At 43.7% G+C, this 18,457-nt stretch overlaps 1 protein-coding gene across 2 annotated transcripts in view; it reads right to left on the minus strand.

The window, feature by feature from the left end:
* SEC23B (SEC23 homolog B, COPII coat complex component) overlaps positions 1-18,457 on the minus strand; it is a 49,797-nt gene that overhangs the window by 13,440 nt on the left and 17,900 nt on the right. For both annotated transcript variants that reach the window (XM_023217782.1, XM_023217780.2), the window contains exons 11-16: positions 16,605-16,685; positions 13,596-13,685; positions 7,970-8,076; positions 7,196-7,349; positions 4,033-4,110; positions 1,181-1,342 (exon numbers count right to left, since the gene is read on the minus strand). In XM_023217782.1, coding sequence (XP_023073550.1) covers positions 1,181-1,342; positions 4,033-4,110; positions 7,196-7,349; positions 7,970-8,076; positions 13,596-13,685; positions 16,605-16,685 — 672 coding nt within the window. The remainder of the gene's footprint in view (positions 1-1,180; positions 1,343-4,032; positions 4,111-7,195; positions 7,350-7,969; positions 8,077-13,595; positions 13,686-16,604; positions 16,686-18,457) is intronic.

Here is an 18,457-nt window from a genome sequence, read left to right on the forward strand (position 1 = left end):
GGGTTCACGTCATTCTCCTGCCTCAGCCTCCTGAGTAGCTGGGACTACAGGCGCCCGCCACCTCGCCCGGCTAGTTTTTTTTGTATTTTTTTTAGTAGAGACGGGGTTTCACCGTGTTAGCCAGGATGGTCTCAATCTCCTGACCTCATGATCCGCCCGTCTCGGCCTCCCAAAGTGCTGGGATTACAGGCTTGAGCCACTGCGCCCAGCCAGTAATTATTTCAATAATAAAAGTAAGTTGTACTCAATAAAGAAAATTTTAAAATGTGTACCCAAGTATAACAAATATTGATATTTTGGTTTTTCCATATAGTTCTTTATTTTTGCAGGGAATATTTAGAAAAGTTTCTATTTTGGCTTTTTTCATGTAACATTTTTACATAAGGACTTTCTATTTTATTATGTTACATACATTTTGTGAATACTGTTGGTCGGTTCCACATCTGAAAATTCAACCAACCTTGGATTGAAAATATTTGAAAAAAATATGCATCTGTACTGCACATGTACAGACTTGTTTTCTTGTCATTATTCCCTAAACCAGACAGTATGACAATTATTTACATAGCACTTACATAATAGGTATTATAACTAATCTAGAGATGACTTAAAGTATACAGGAGAATGTGTCCAGATTACATGCAAATATTACACAATTTTATATTAGTAACTTGAGTATCTAAGAATTCTGGTATCTGAGAGAGGTCCTGGAACCAATCCTCCATGAATACTGAGGGTCAACTGCATTTCTCAGGTTACTTATTTATTTTCCTATATTAAACATTCGGACTGTTATTTGATTCTCTATTATAGTAGTTCCTTTACTTTTTTTTTTTTTTTTTGCACAAAGTCTATTCTATATCTAGGAGTCTTTCCTTCAGATACAAAACATGGAATTGCTGGATATAAGTATACAAGCACAAGGAAAAAGAAAGCAACCATGTTATTTCTTAGAGTTTTTGACATTTATTCCTGCCTTCCACAAATAATAGCTTTATATGTCTTTGACATTTTCCTAAAGGTATTTTTAATAGAAATTTAAATTAAATTTAATAATTTAAATTACTATAAAAACTCAAAGTTTTATTTTTTTACAGTTCTGCTAAGTAAATTTGCTTAAAAAAGAATATATAAGTTAGGTGATTCCAATCCTCAGGAAAGCACTCAGGTAGAGCCTTACCTCTGGTGGCCCATGAAAGGAGTAAGAGTAGAGAATGGGCTGGATCATGATGAGGGACTGGGTCAAGTCCTGCCGGGCAAAATGATGTCTGTAATATGACGACTCATCAGGACTATTGTTAAACACTTGAAGAAATGGAGATCTTCTCAGATGGAACATGAACTGCATTCACAAAGAATGAAAGAGAAATGCATATAGTTGTAACCTTCTTAGACACCCACAGAGTAGATCTGCCTCAGGGGTCTGAAATAGGAGAACCCAGAAAAGGGCTCTCTGGGTTCACAGAACAGAAAGCATAAGGTGGTACTAGGGGTGGGGAAAGAGGAAAACTGGGAGCTGTTGCTTAATGAGCACAGAGTTTCAGCTCTGCAAAGTGAAAAACTCTAGACATCAGTTGCTCAATAATGTGAATACACCTAATACTACTCAACTGTACGCTTAAAAATGGTTAAGATGGTAAATTCTGTTATGTGTGTTTTACTACAATTAAAAATTGTATTATTTTATTTATTTATTTATTTATTTACTTACTTATTTTTAAAAGGGGCCTCTGGCTGGGCGTGGTGGCTCATGCCTGTAATCCCAGCACTTTGGGAGGCCAAGGCAGGCAGATCACCTGAGGCTGGGAGTTCGAGACCAGCCTGACCAACATGGAGAAACCCCATCACTACTAAAAATACAAAATTAGCCGGACATGGTGGCGGGCACCTGTCGTCCCAGCTATCAAGAGGCTGAGGTAGGAGAATCGCTTGAACCCGGGAGGCGGAGGTTGCAGTGAGCTGAGATTGTGCCATTCCATTGTACTCCAGCCTGGGCAACAAGAGCAAAACTCCGTCTCAAAAAAAAAATTAAAAATTAAAAAAATAAAAATAATTTTTTTTTTTTAAAAAAGGGCCTCTGGATATGTCAGAGCTTCCACAGTTAAGAGAAACACCAAAGAAACATTTCCAGAGTCACTGTGCCAGGCAGTAGAGACAGAGTATCTGCTCTCAGAGAAGTCAGACCCAGTGAGAAAGGCATGCTTGGGGCGTGCCTTTATGAGCCAGGGTATAGGATAGCACTGGGGAGGTGGGGGTGGAGGGCCAGGAGGAGACTTCCTAGAGCTCTGGGGACTGACGGTGCACCCTGAGACGTGGCTGAGGAGGCCACAGCGCCAGGGGGAAGGGGACCCTGAGAGACGTGGCTGAGGAGGCCACAGCGCCAGGGGGAAGGGGACCCTGAGAGACATGGCTGAGGAGGCCACAGCACCAGGGGGAAGGGGATTCCAGGCACAGGAACAGCAGATGAGAGCTCAGGACACAAGCTGGGATGGTGAAGTGTGGGTGCAGGGGAGAAAGGGACGTGGGATGACACTGCAGCCATAGGTTCTCACCCTCGAGGATGAGAAGAAGGGGTGGGGACAGACTTTCAGCTCACGTTAAAGAGTTGCCAGAACATGAAAATGAGCTGCCTTGTGAAGTATAAAGCTTCCTGAGACTCCAAATATTGAATCATAGGTTCCTAAATAATAATCAAGGCTGACATTCAATACATCCTACATGCAAGGCACAAAGCACTTGACAAGAACTACTTAATCCTTCCAATAAGCCCATGAGGTAAGTTCTCTTACCATCCCTAGTTTATAGGTGAGGAAACTGAGGCACAGGGGCGAGCAACTTGTCCAAGGTCACCCCATTACTGAGTGTCACAGCTGGACTCTACACCAGGCCGCCTGGCTCTAGAGACTGGGCTCTTGGCCTCTCTCCTAGAATGCCTTGACAGAAGGAATCTGAGAAAGCATTTCATCTGGTTTTCAAGCTGTGCTCTTAGAGTCTTCATCAAGTCCTCAGGGACCCAGGGATGAGGACTCTGGTGGGACCCACTATGGGGGTGGTACGTGGGCAGAACCAGAGAAGCACCAACTCTATCTGCTTTATGTGCTGGCTTTTCAGGGCAGCTCCTCTCAAAGAAACGATTCCATGACTTAAAATAAAAAAAAAAACCCTGCAAACCACTTCACCAGAGCAACTCCCCACTGCTAGAGGTGGGAAACCAAACTCTACAGGGCTCTTGAACTTCCTCTAAGGTCAGCCCAGTGGCGCCAGCACTGGAACCTCACCCTGACTCTGGCCGGTCCAGGGCTCTTCCCACAACACAACACAACTTTAACCTCTCACACATGGGCACCTCAGAGTCCCAGGCACCTGCTATGGAGCTAGGTCACATTTAGTGCTGAACAGGTGACCGGCATTGTGCTAAATATTTAATACTCAATTGGCCTCAGCTCCTGTAATTCTTATAGACACCCAAGAGTTACACTCTATTTGCTAAATTACAATGGAGATGGAAATTCATCTACTTTTCCCGCTCCTCTCTCTTGTCCAATGGCTTCCAAAGGCTTTGTTCATGCTGAATGCAGTTCCTTTCAGGAGCTGCTTATTGTTCACTCCTGGCTATGATGCACATAATAACCACAGACATATTATTAAATATTTGTTGCACTAACTGTGGTTTTGTTTTGTTATATTCATCTCCATGTGTGCTCATTTTCTTGGTTTGTTGCTGAGGTAGCTGTTTCCCCAGAACTTCTACATATCAGAGATATTTTTTATGGCCTTATATCAATGATCCTATTTTGCCTGTTCATGAAAACGTATGCATGAGTTTCCTCCCCTCTGCATGTCATCTTTATCTTCTATAGGGCTTAGGGTGCTGTCTTGCCTCGACACACATTCGACTCGGGTTGAACAATCTCTGTCACCTATAGACTGAGTCTCAAAACATTAAAAAGCCTTCACTTTACCCTGAGAATAAAGTTCATTTCTATGAAAATTTACTGTTCTGTAGTTATTTTAGAAACATATATTACTTACCTGAGGATACAGAGAAAAGGAATCTGATAACCTAAAAGAAGTGGGGTCTTCTTTGTTATATTGTCCAAACTTTTGACACTATGGAAAGAAAATACCACAAACCAAACACACACACACAAAGAGAGAGAGAAAAATCTAAGTTAGCATTACCTGGAAGCATTCTTGGACTAAGCTACATCCAGTCCGAACTCTGCCACTTACTGTAAGTCCTAGACTAGCACTTCTCAAGCAGGCAAATGACCGGAGGGGTCTTATTAAAATGTAGGCTCTGGCCGGGCGTGGTGGCTCACACCTGTAATCCCAGCACTTTGGGAGGCTGAGGCGGGTGGATCATGAGGTCAGGAGATCGAGACCATCCTGGCTAACACGGTGACACCCCGTCTCTACTAAAAATACCAAAAAAATTAGCCGGGCATGGTGGCGGGCGCCTGTAGTCCCAGCTACTCGGGAAGCTGAGGCAGGAGAATGGCGTGAACCTGGAAGGCAGAGCTTGCAGTAAGCCGAGACTGCACCACTGCACTATAGCCTGGGCAACAGAGCGAGCCTCCTTCTCAAAAAAAAAATAATATTAAATTTTTTTAAAAATGCAGGCTCTCGGGAGGAGCTGAAGATTCTGCATCTCTAATCAGCTCAGGCAATGCTGGCCTGAGGACCGCCCTGACCAGAGAAGCCAGGTGAGCTCTTCCAGGCACCTGTTCCACATGAAAACCCTCTAACACCATGAAAACTAACAATTATACTTACGCTTTGATGTTCTCTCACACTAAAACTCAAATTTGTTTCTCCCAATGGCAGATTTCTGAACCACAATGTTTTCTCTTCCTGCCTTTATTTCTGCTTACACATTTCTGGTCACTAAAGAATTGGGCTATTCACCATTTAAAGAAACCCCATTTCTAACAATAACTTTCTTCCCACAAAATCTGGTGCCCTTCCACAGTTCTCATCTTCTTGAACTTCCTAGCAGCATGAGCCAGGTGACTGCCCAAAAGTCTTGAAACTTTCTCCTTCAGCTGCTAATACATCACTTTCCTACTTCTCATAATCTCTCCAACCAACCATTTTCTGCCTTTTTCAATGGTTTTGTTTTCCTCCTCCCCCTAACTGTGGACTCCTTGGGGGTTAGTTCTTGGCCCCCTCCTCCTATCCTCACTGCTTTGGGTACAAATAAACACTAGAGCCAGATGGGTGCCTCCAAATCCACCCTCCAGTGTCCAGTGCTAACCTCTAGCCTGAACCCCAGTCAGGACATCCACCCAAATATGGGAGTTTTCGTGAGACATACTTTTGCAAGTTCACATTCAATTATCAAAAATAAACTATTACATTCAAAAAAAGAGATTCACCTTCTCTCACCCTAAAATTGCACTCCTTTCCCATCTTCTACCTCACCATCACTCATGCAGTTACCCACGTGTGAAATGTCACTCAATGCTGACTTTTTGGTTTTTGACTTTACAAAGAATCATTTCATCAAGTTTTATCAATTCTTTCAGTTTACATCCTGATTTCAAACCTTCTGCTTCCTCCATCTCTACTGCCACTACGCTGGTCTCAGCGCCATCGAGCCTGAAAAATCCTCCATTCACAACAATAGCCTTTTCGCCTTGTGGTGTGCCTCACGTGGTGATATTAAATGTAAACACAAGCATCATGCCGATGTCACACCCCTGCTTAACAATCACAGCCAAGTGTCCCTTGCTCCCTAAAGTTAAGGAGCTCCCCAATCAAGGTGTACCTTCCCTGACTCTGTGCCCCACTGCACAACCTGGCCTCATGTGACACTGGTTTCTTCAAAGTCCTCAGCATAAGCTAAAAGACCCAGCTAGCTCCCACGGGCTCATTCCTGCTAGCCCTCCACTCAGCAAGCCTTGCCTTCTCCTCTCCAATTAAGCTATTCTTTAATAAAAAACCTGACTAAAGGCTCATTTCCACAGGAAGTCTTTGTTAACCACCTGGGCCCTCTGCCCTTTGAAATCTTAAAGCAGCACTTTTCAAATTATGTTTGAAATGTTGACACTTCCTGAAAAATGGATCCATGAGATAGCAAGGGCAAATAGAGGGCTGAACAAAATGAAACAGTTTCCTTACTGGACCTTTCCATGGTGCCTTTGATCACAAACACATGCTGTGACTCTCCAGGAAGGTAAGATTATCGTGTGCCAATTATTGATTTATTGCCTTGTGCTGGCTCCACACTCACCCCCTTTGCCTGCTGTGAAATGGACATGGGCCCTTTCACTACCTCTCATTTGCCAGCTGGCACGATATCAAGCTTTGTCAGTAGAGTGCACTGGAGGTGTCAGCTTCGGGCGCCTGAGTGCTCACTCAGCAGCTTCCTGGGTGCTGGGTCCTGCTGCACCGTGGCTTCCCCAGTGCCGAGTTCTTGAAGAACATGGCAGCCAGCAGCTAAAGCAGCATCCCTGCATGCCTCCAATGAGACATTTTCCGGTACACAGCTTTCCCTGGCACCATGGAGGGTGGATTTTCTTCAAATTCTAGAGAGTGAATTTCTAGCAAGTTCCCCTGGCACAGCACCATGGCAACCTCTCTGCAAAAGACTCACCAAGCCATGGCCATGCCGTCCCAACTAGGTCTGGAACAGCCCTGGGGAGAGGGAGCACTTCCTTGGGTGCTCTATCTCAGCCCCAGAAGTAGTGGCTGCCCAATTCTCTATAATTCCTTCTAGCCAGTCTCTCTTCTACTCCCTTACTGTATTCTTTATAAAAGACTTTCCCTGTTTAAATTACAGTGTTACTTCTCTCATCTTATTAAACCCAGATTGATACAAGGATACAAGACATCTCCCTAAACTCACCAGGCCTGGATCCCTATTTCTAAAACTACTTTCCAGGTTTAGAAGAAAAATACAAGACCAGAGCATTCGCAAAATGACTCAACTAAGTCAACTCAACCCACACAGATTTGTGTCACTCTCCAAATGCTCTGTGCGTGTTGTTTCTTCCTCAACTATAATGTAAATCTCTGAGGGGAAAATGCACATTTAACACGTCTTTACCAGAATGTCCAGTGTGTGGCATAAGGTAGGCAACTGATAAATTCTTGCTGATTCACTATAAAATAATAATTAAGTGACAATTTTCTTCTCTCGAAAGTAAAGCAGAAACCAAGACTGAACCTAATGCCACTGTCCCCAATTTACCAGTCGGATGAGTTGTCGGTCCAGCCACCGGAGCACATCAGGTCCCTCCTCTGACTCCGCTCGGAACACCCCAAGCCGTGCCATCAAGACTGCTGCAGCCTCCTGGTCAAATGCTGCTTCTATGTGCCTAAGCTGACTCTGTACATCTGCCCAACTGATAATTCCAGAGTTAGTGCCATGCTTATGTTTAGGAGAGAACAGAAAGCCAGACATCTATTCAGATAAAGAAACACAGGCTAGGTGCAGTGGCTCATTCCTGAAATCCCAACACTTTGGGAGCACGAGGTGGCAGGAATGCTTGAGCCTAGAAGTTCAAGACCAGCCTGGGCAACACTGTGAGATCCTCATCTTGCTAAAAAAAAGTAAAAAAATTAGCCAGTTTTGGTGGCAGGTGCCTGGGGTCCCAGCTACTTGGGAGGCTGAAGTGGGAGGATCACTTGAGCATGGGAGGTTGAGGCTGCAGTGAGTTGTGATTATGCCACTGTACTCCAGCTTAGGCAACAGAGCGAGACTGTCTCCAAATGATGATAATAATAATAATAAATAAGTTTTAATGAACTATATTTCCTACAGAAAGATGATTCTTCTAGGCAAGTATTCATAGGCCCAACTGGGTTAGCCAAAAATGCCTCCTCTTCTGATCAAATAAGCCAATGAGGTCTGGTGAGAACCATTCAATGGAATCAAAAAGACAGACTAACAAATGTTAAAGTATCTCTTCAAGGGAAAAATGTCAGGCAGTTCCTCAACAGAAAGGAAACCAGGGCTCCTTACTTTCGGGCGATGGTGGTCACGCGGATGCGTCTCTGGGTGCTGGAGTGCTGATAATGCGTGACAAACTGGATGGCTCCTCTGCCTCCTTGGGGGATCGGGGCGTTGTGCTGCAGGATGAGAGGCCAAAACCTTGTCTGTTATAGGCACGACTCAAACACAGTGACAGAGTCCACTGTAATCTTCTAAAATGACTGACACAGCAATGATGGGAAGGTTCTTGACACATTTTGAAGGGCACACTTAGGATTTGCACATTTCACTGCATATAACCTTTATCTCCAAAAAAGATGAAGAACTACGTTCAATACTGAAGTTAATGATATACCTGCTGAAGGGTTTAGGCATGAAATACATGGATGACTGCGGCTTGTTTTGAAATGCATCAAAATGAAGACGGATTGATGGATCACAAACTGGACAAGTTATTGCTGATGAATTGTCCAATTTGTGATGGACTGTTAATCATTAAACAAACACAGGCATCCCTCACTTATTTGCAGATTTTTTAACAAATTGAAGATTTGTGGCAATCATGCATCAAGTAAGTCTATCAGCGCCAGTTTTCCAACATGTGCTCACTTCATGTCTCTGTGTCGCAGTTCAGTAATTCTCACAATATTTCAAACTTTTTCATTATTATTATATATCTGCTATGGTGATCTATGATCAGTGATCTTTGACGTTACCATTTTAATTGTTTTGGGGTGCTACAAACTGCACCCATATAAGATGGCAAACTTAACTGATAAATGTGTGTATTCTGGTTGCTTCACTGACCTTTCCCTCATCTCTCTCCCCCTCCTTGGGCCTCCCCTATTTCCTGAGATACAACAATATTGAAATGTGGCCAACTAATAACCCTACAATGCCCTCTAAGTGTTCAAGTGAAAGGAAGAGTCACACGTCTCTCACTTTAAATCAAAAGCTAAAAATCATTAATCTTAGTAGGGAAGGTACGTTGAAAGCCAAGATAGCTGAAAGCTAGGCCTCTTGCCCCAAACTGCCAAGCTGTGAATGCAAAGAAAAAGTTGGAAATTAAAAGTGAACACGTGAATGATAAGAAAGTGAAACAGCCTTACTGCTGATGTGGAGAACATTTTAGAAGTCTGAATAGAAAATTAAACCAGGCACAACATTCCCTTAAGCCAGGGCTTAATCCAGAGCAAGGTCCTAACTCTCTTCAATTTATGAAGGCGGAGAGAGGTAAGGAAGCTGCAGGAGAAAAGTCGGAAGCTGGCAGAGGTTGGTTCCTGAGGTTTAGGGAAAGAAGCCATCTTCATAGCATAGTGGCACAAGGTGAAGCAGCATATGCTGATGTAGAAACTGCTGCAAGTTATTCAGATTAGCTAAGATCACTGATGAAGGTGGCTACACTAAACAACAGATTTTCAATGTAAAGGAAATAACTCTTCTGTTGGAAGAAGATATCATCTAGGATTTTCACAGCTAGAGAGAAGTCAATGCCTGGCTTTAAAGCTTCAAAGGGCAGGTTGACTCTCTTGTTAGGAATTAATGCAACTGGTGACTTTATTTTGTTTTTCTAAGATGGGGTCTTGCTCTGTCACCCAGACTGGAGTGGAGTGGCATGATCTCAGCTCACAGCAACCTCGGCCTCACAGGCTTAAGAGATTCTCCCACCTCAGCCTCCCAAGTAGTTGGGACTACAGGCTTATACCACCATATCTGGCTATATTTTGTATTTCTGATAGAAGTGAGGCCTCACCACATTGCCCAGTCTGGTCTTGAACTCCTGAACTCAAGCAATCCACCCACCTGGCCTCCCAAAGTGCTGGGATTACAGGTGTGAGTCACCACACCCAGCCAGCTGGTGACTTTAAGTTGAAGCCAATGTTCATTTACCATTCCAAGTATCCTAGGACTCTTAAGAATTGTGCTCAATCTACGCTTCCTGTGCTCTACAAAAGGAACAACAAAGCCTGAATGACAGCACACCTGTTTACAGCATGGCTTACTAAATATTTAAAGCCTACTGTTGAGACCTGCTGCTCAGAAAAAAAAGACTCCTTTCAAAATATTACTGCTCATTGACAATGCACCTGGTCACTCAAGAGCTCTGAGGGAGATATAAAGGAGATCAACGTTTTCATGCCTGCTAACACAACATCCATCCTGCATCCCATGAATCAAGGAGAAATGTCAACTTTCAAGTCTTATTACTTAAGGAACACATTTTATAAGACTATAGCTGCCATACACAGTGATTCCTGGGATGGATCCGGGCAAAGAAAATGAAGAATCTTCTGAAAAGGATTCACCATTCTAGATGTCATTGAAACACTCATCATTCATGGGAAGAGGTCAAAATATCAACTTTCACAGGAGTTTAGAATTTTACTCCAATTCTCATAGACAATTTTGAGGGGTTTGAGACTTCAGTGGAGGAAGTCACTGAAGATGTGGTGGAAGCAGCAAGATAATTAGAATTAGAAGTGGATCCTCAGCTGGGCACGGTGGCTTACGCCTGTAATCCCAGCACCTTGGAGGCCGAGGCAGGTGGATCACTGAGGCCAGGAGTTCGAGACCAGCTGGGACAATATTGTGAAACCCCGTCTCTAATAAAAATACAAAAATTAGGTGGGTATGGTGGCAGGCACCTGTAATCCCAGCTACTCGGGAGGCTGAGGCAGCAGAATTGCTTGACCCTGGGATGCAGAGGTTGCAGTGAGCTGAGATGGCGCCACTGCACTCCAGTCTGAGCAACACAGCAAGACTCCATCTCAAAAAAAAAAAAAAAAAAAGTAGATCCTGGCCAGGTGTGGTGGCTCACACCTGTAATCGCAGCACTTTGAGAGACTGAGGTGGGAGGATCACTTGAGCCCAGGAGTTTGAGATCAGTCTGGGCAACAGAGAGAGACCCCATCTCTATTTTTTTTTTTTTTGAGACGGAGTCTCACTCTGTTGCCCAGGCTGGAGTACAGTGGTGCAATTTTGGCTCACAGCAAGCTCTGCCTCCTGGGTTCACACCATTCTCCTGCCTCAGCCTCCCAAGTGGCTGGGACTACAGGCACCTGCCACCATGCCTGGCTAATTTTGCTTTGTCTTTTTAGTAGAGATGGGGTTTCACTGTGTTAGCCAGGATGGTCTCGATCTTCTGACCTCGTGATCTGCCCGCCTTCACCTCCCAAAGTGTTGAGATTACAGGCATGAGCCACCGCACCCAGCCTTTTTTTTTTAGACAGAATCTCCCTCTGTCTCCCAGGCTGGAGTGCAGTGGCACAATCTTGGCTCACTGCAACCTCCACCTCTCGAGTTAAGTGATTCTCCTGTCTCAGCCTCCTGAGTAGCTGGGATTACAGGTGCACGCCACCATGCCCAGCTAATTTTTCTCGTATTTTTAGTAGAGACGGGGTTTCACCATTGTTGTTTAGGCTGGTCTCGAATTCCTGACTTCATGATCCGCCCACCTCAGCCTCCCAAAGTGCTGGGATTACAGGCGTGAGCCACCACGCCTGGCCTATTTTTTTTATTAAAAAGATAAAGAAGTGGATCCTGAAGATGGGCCTGAATTGCTACAATTTCATGATAAAATTTTAATAGATTCAGAGTTGTTTCTTATGGATAAGCAAAGAAAGTGGTTTGTTGAGATGTAATCTACTCCTCATGAAGATGCTGTGACATTGTTGAGATGACAAGAAAAGCCTTACAATATTACATACACTTAGTTGATAAAGCAGCAGCAAGGTTTAAGAGCATTGATTACGTTTTTGAAAGAAGTTCTACTGTGGGTAAAAAGCTATCAAACAACACTGCATGCTACAAAGAAATCTTTCCTGGAAGGAAGAGTCTACCAAAAATTTCATTGTTGCCTTATTTTAAGAAATTCCCAGGCCGGGCACAGTGGCTCACACCTGTAATTCCAACACTATGGGAGGCTGAGGCAAGTGGATCACTTGAGGTCAGGAGTTCAAGACCAGCCTGGCCAATGTGGCAAAACCCTGTCTCTACTACAAATACAAAAACTAGCCAGGCATGGTGGCAGACACCTGTAATCCTAGCTACTCGGGAGGCCAGGGTGGGAGAATGGCTTGAACCTGGGAGGTAGAGGTTGCAGTGAGCCGGGATCACACCACTGCACTCCAGCCTGGGTGATAGAACAAGACTTCGTCTTAATTAAAAAAAAGAAGAAGAAGAAGAAAAGAAACTGCCACAGCCACTCACCCTACAGAACTACCAACCTGATCAGTCAGCAGCCAACAACATCAATGTAAGACCTTCCACCAGCAAAAGATTATGACTCACTGAAGGATCAGATGATCATTAACATTTTTTAGCAATACAGTTGACCCTTGAGTAACACAGGTTTGAACTGTATGGGTCCACTTGCATGTGGATTTTCTTCTGCCTCTGCCACCTGAGACTACAAGACCAAGCCCTCCTCTTCCTCCTCCTCCTCGGCCTACTGAACATGAAGACGAGTATGAAGACTTCGTGACATCCATGTCCACTTAACAAACAGTAAATGCACTTTCCCTCCCTTATGATTTTTTGAATAACATTCTCTTTTCTCTAGCTTACTTTATCGTAAGAATATAGAATATAATATATATTACTTACAAAATATGTGTTAATCAATGGTTATCGGTCAGGTTTCCAGTCAACAGTAGACTACTAGTAGTTAAGTTTTGGGGGAGTTATGGTTGTATGTGGATTTTTAACTGTGCAGTGTCGGCACCCCAACACTACTCAAGGGTCAACTGTAAAGTAGTTTTTTAATTAAAGAATGAACAGGCCGGGCGTGGTGGCTCACGCCTGTAATCCCAGTACTTTGGGAGGCCGAAGCGGGCGGATCACGAGGTCAGGAGATTGAGACCATCCTGGCTAACATGGTGAAACCCCGTCTCTACTAAAAATACCAAAAAAATTAGCTAGGCGTGGTGGCGGGCACCTGTAGTCCCAGCTACTCGGGAGGCTGAGGCAAGAGAATGGCGTGAACCTGGCAGGCGGAGCTTGCAGTGAGCTGAGATGCACCACTGCACTCCAGCCTGGGCAACAGAGCGAGACTCTGTCTCAAAAAAAAGAAAAAAAGAATGACAATGTTTTCAAAGACATAACACTATTTAACACTTAACACACTATAGTGTAAACATTACTTTTATATGCAGTAGGAAACCAAAATATTCACGTGACTTGCTTTATTGCAATATTCACTTTATCGTGGTAGTGTGGAATTGAACCCACAATATTTCCAAGGTATGCCAGTACAGTAAAATGTTAATTACAGAATCAAGTTGATGGGTGCACCTAGGTACTACGTGTTCACTGTACAATTCTTTCAATTTTTCTGTATGTTTGGCATTTTTCATAATAAAATATTAGAGAAAGAAGCGATGCACTCAAAAATTCACCGACATGATGATGACTAGTAAAATCCATTACACTTCTAATGACCTTATCAACAATAAAGGGACAAAAGTAATTTGCTGCCTGACTCCGACTAAACCCTTGAAGGAATAAATAAGAGGTGGTCATGCCAGACTATCATCAGGCCTAAAACAATACCCAAGGAATATCGGTTTGTGAAGAAAGTAACCAGAGACCACTGGTTTGAGATAAATCACAGAACAGGACACTAAGACATGAAGACATGTGAAGAAATCCAACTCACCTGATTGACAACTTCAAAATAGATGCCAAGTGTAGATGTAGGATCTAGGCCACAGATTTTCCACTGACTCGTGCCACCAACACCAAGTTCCTAGGGGTGGGAAGAGGAATTTAAAAAACAAAACCAGAAAACTATCCCTATGGTTAATCGCTAATGAAAAGTACTGACTGAGTAGGGCAGGCTACTTAGAGTATCTTCTTTTAGGACAACATTTAAGTTGAAATGAAATCTTCTACTGAAAAGAGAACAACTGCAGACCAGAGGAAGGCTTAATATTTACATTTATACTTTAAAATTAAGCTTTTTATATTGACATTCTAATTTTTATTATATCACATATACTACACATATATGTTGTTTATTTATTCTGAGATGGTCTCTCCCTCTGTTGCCCAGACTGGAGTGCCGTAATACAATCACAGCTCACTGTAGCCTCGACCTCCTGGGTTCAAGCAATCCTCCTGCCTCAGCCTCCCAAAGTGTTAGGATTACAGGTGTGACCCATCGTTCCGGGTTTACACATACATTGTGTGTGTGTGTGTGTTGGGGGGGGGGGGGGGTGTCTCCGCATGATACATAACACTGAAATCCACAAATAATCAAGTCAGACTCTTAAGAAAGACTCTTAAAGTGAAATCACACAGTAGCTCTAAGGTGGAGAGCGGAGAGGGTGCGCTCCGTTCTGTCAGTACTTCCTAAGCTAGATAATGAGCTAGATGGATTCACGGGAGTTCACTTTCCTTGTAGTGGCCTTTTCTAAAGGAAGCAGGTGTTTATTATCTGCTGGAAAGTAAAGAGCTGTGCTCAGGAAAAAGGCAAAGAAGTCAAAGGAACATTCATGCCTCCCCTTCTTGCCTTGCTAACCCCATTCTAAGCACAAGACCGATGACGGCTCCTCCAGAGCTCCAAAATATCCTTTTCTTACTGATACACAAATTCCTTACTTAAACATTTGCTCTTTAGATGCCTTTATTGGAGAAACAATAAAGACAATTAGGAAACGACCATTTTATAACCCTCAAAGAAATAAACTGATTTGTGTGAAGATCAATGGATGCTAAAAACCATTAGGCTGTTGGCAAACAAGATTTTCATATTGTGCTACACACTCTCATTCAAAAGACTGCCCGCTCATGGCAAAGGGGGAAAGTCTTCCCTTGCGGTAGAAAGGCAGTGGGGCAGTCACCACCATCACCATGCGATCTAACTCAGCACATCTAACATGGGACAGCAGACACAGTGCCTCTGGAGGTGACACAGCATGAAGTATATACTGCTCAGGAAGAATGTTTGGCAAAAAGGCTTCACCTGAATCTAAACACACCTTTAACCATAGCTCTCACTTTACAAAGCCTATCGTATCAAATGCAATGCTGGTTGGGGGAAAAACAGCTACAAAGGGCATCTGGAGGGAAATTAAGGAAAAAATATGAATTAGATATTAGGAAATTATTATTTTCTTAAGTTTGATAATGACATCGTGGTAGGAGAACATCCTCGTTTTTAGAAGATGCATACTGAAGTGCTTAAAGGACTATCATGATATCTGCAAATTATTTTCAAAGGTCAGCAAAAAAAAAGTAGATAAGTCAAATGTGGCAAATAAATGATAATCAGATAAAGCAAATGTGGCAAACAAGACAATAGAGCAATTATGGCAAAATGTTAACAATCAATGACTAAATGGTAGGTATACAGAAATTCATCATACTCTTCTTCAAACTTCTCAGTATGTCTGAAAATTGTATTTTCCCATTCTCTGCATCCTCATTCCCCAAACAAAACTTTCATGGCTGAATTCTACCAGAAAAATTAATTAGCTTGTACTAATTCATAAAAATGCCTTCTTAAACTATTTCAGGAAGCCTTCAGCAGGCAGATTTTAAGTCCATGAAAAATATTTTATAACAAGGCAGTCTTCCAAAGCCTTGCCAGGAAATAGGGGTACAAGCCCCTTAGTACTCTGGGAGTAACGAATGACTCATCAGATGGGCTTTAGGGCAGCAATCTGTCTCACTCAGAAGACTACAGGAATATGCTCTCAAATCGCCTTGCCTCTGCCAAGCTCAACAAAAGTTGAATCTATGTGGTCACTCAGGAACGTTTGTTGCTGACAACATGAAAGAAGACCCACACTTCCAGTGTGCCAGGCACGAACTGCTTCACCTGAACCAACTCATTTAAACCTCCTAACAATGCTGTAGAGTAGGCACTGTTATTATCCCCATTTGCCACATAAGGATACTGAATCACACAGCAAGTAAGTCCTTTGCTTGGGCCAGGTGTGGGGTGTAAACCTGCACCCTGGATCCACATCTGGTTCTATGGTCTACCCTCCCACTGACGATGACAGTGAGGGAAGAACATGACTGTGTAACCCCAGCCCAGGGCCACCCTAGAGAGGCCTTGCCAAACCAAATGGTTTGCTTCCGAGCAAGTGAAGTATAATCAGAGGAAGTGGACAATAAGCAAAGTCGCTCATCCCAAAAGATAACTGAACTGTTCTCAAAATCCATTACAAGAGAAAACAGATGTCTGCACACACAGCAGTGTCACCCACTGCCACACCAACTCATGGTGGTCTCTGTTGTAAAAGGCTTGTTATTAGCTGAGTGAGACAAAGGTATCACCTCTAAGGGCAATGAGTAATAGGCTTACTCTGGAAGGACTGTGCTGAATGTTTGCCTTGTGCTGAACAGCATGGCATGGCTTCGGCACAATGACCATGGGCAGTGGAGTCACGGACACTTGGGCTCTAGCTCCTGCATGTCAGTTCTGACCCTGAGCAAGATACTGAACCTTTCTGAGCCTCAGTTTCCTTCTCTCTAACCCTTTAGACGAACAGATGGAATAACACCACCTCTCCGAGTAAAGTCATCAATGAGGGTTAGCCCTTCTGTCACTGCAGACACATCCGACAGGTGACACATGTGAGATCACCATGCTCTGACACTTCTGATGGGTTAAATCCAGGGCAGGAGGTGAGGGTGATGGAGTTGTTTTCCTTACATTTTCTGACACACACGGTCCTTTCACATTCAGAGATACGCATGGACCAATGGCTCCTGCAATCTTCAGTTCCCGAGAGGTCTATAACAAATACATGATAGTGTAAAGTTAAAGATCACTTCAATCCACCCTTCTCTCATCATGGCCACAATGCAAGCTTAGAGGAAAAATATAACACTACTATTCTGCCAAGAGAAAACCCCACATGGATCATAACTACTTAGACCTACAAATTTCTCCTCAGCCACTGAGATTAGAACTTTAGGCCGGGCGCGGTGGCTCAAGCCTGTAATCCCAGCACTTTGGGAGGCCGAGACGGGTGGATCACGAGGTCAGGAGATCGAGACCATCCTGGCTAACACGATGAAACCCCGTCTCTACTAAAAAACACAAAAAACTAGCCGGGCGTGGTGGCGGGCGCCTGTAGTCCCAGCTATTCGGGAGGCTGAGGCAGGAGAATGGCGTGAACCCGGGAGACGGAGCTTGCAGTGAGCTGAGATCCGGCCACGGCACTCCAGCCTGGGCGACAGAGCGAGACTCCGTCTCAAAAAAATAAAAAAAAATAATAAAGAACTTTAATAAAATCCGCCCTTAGAAACACGTGAAACATGAGCATTTTCAACTCTCATAACTTACTTTTTAAACTTTGAAATTACTGTACATGTAGATAACAATTCTAACAATACTATATTCTTTTCCAATCCCTTGTATGAATATATTCACATTCATGTATATCCGTAATTATTTGCGTATTCCTAATCAGAGAACATACTATTTTGTGTTGCTTTAAAAATACTTAATTCATGAACTCCAATATAATGACAAGGCCAACATACTTAGATTTTTAAAATGTGAATTCATTTCAAAAGTCCATCTTTAAAACAAAACCCTCAAACATTTAAGATTATGGTTTGGCCGGGCGCGGTGGCTCACGCCTGTAATCCCAGCACTTTGGGAGGCCGAGGCAGGCGGATCACAAGGTCAGGAGATCGAGACCACCGTGAAACCCCGTCTCTACTAAAAATACAAAAAAATTAGCCGGGCGCTGTAGCGGGCGCCTGTAGTCCCAGCTACTCGGGAGGCTAAGGCAGGAGAATGGCGTGAACCCAGGAGGCGGAGCTTGCAGTGAGCCGAGATGGCGCCATTGCACTCCAGCCTGGTGGACAGAGTGAGACTCCGTCTCAAGAAAAAAAAAAAAAAAGATTATGGTTTAAAGTTTAACCTAGATGATTTAATAATTATCTCTAATTCTCCAAGTAATAATTCCAATTACATCTTCTAATGACGGCCCCCTACCTGCCCGCCAACCTGCGACTCTGCTGCCCAGGCTCAGTGCAGTGGCATGATCATAGCTCACTGCAGCCTCAAACTCCGGGGCACATGTGATTTTCCCGCCTCAGCCTCCTGAGTAGCTGGAACCATAGGTGTGCACCACCGCATGTGGTTAATTTTTTTTTTTTCAATCATTTGTAGAAACAGGGTCTTTCTATGTTGCCCAGGCTGGTCTGTAATTCCAGAGCTCATGCAGTCACCCCACCTTGGCCTCCCAAAGTGCTGGGATTACAGACATGAGCCACCGACATGAGGCCTAACACCCTCTTTTAATGTTTTCTCAATGACTTAGAATCAGCTGTATCAGGGCCAGGAGTCCCTACATGGGGGAAAAAAAAAATCTCGCTATGCTGTCTTTTTTTTTTTCTGAGACAAAGTTTCACTCTTGTTGTCCAGGTTGGAGTGCAATGGCACCATCTTGGCTCACCGTAATCTCTGCCTCCTGCATAAGAGCAATTCTCCTGCCTCAGCCTCCCAAGTAGCTGGGACTACAGGCACGCACCACCACGCCGACTAGTTTT

The sequence above is a fragment of the Piliocolobus tephrosceles genome, chromosome 20 (assembly GCF_002776525.5).
Source record: "Piliocolobus tephrosceles isolate RC106 chromosome 20, ASM277652v3, whole genome shotgun sequence".
Classification (NCBI taxonomy): Eukaryota; Metazoa; Chordata; class Mammalia; order Primates; family Cercopithecidae; genus Piliocolobus; species Piliocolobus tephrosceles.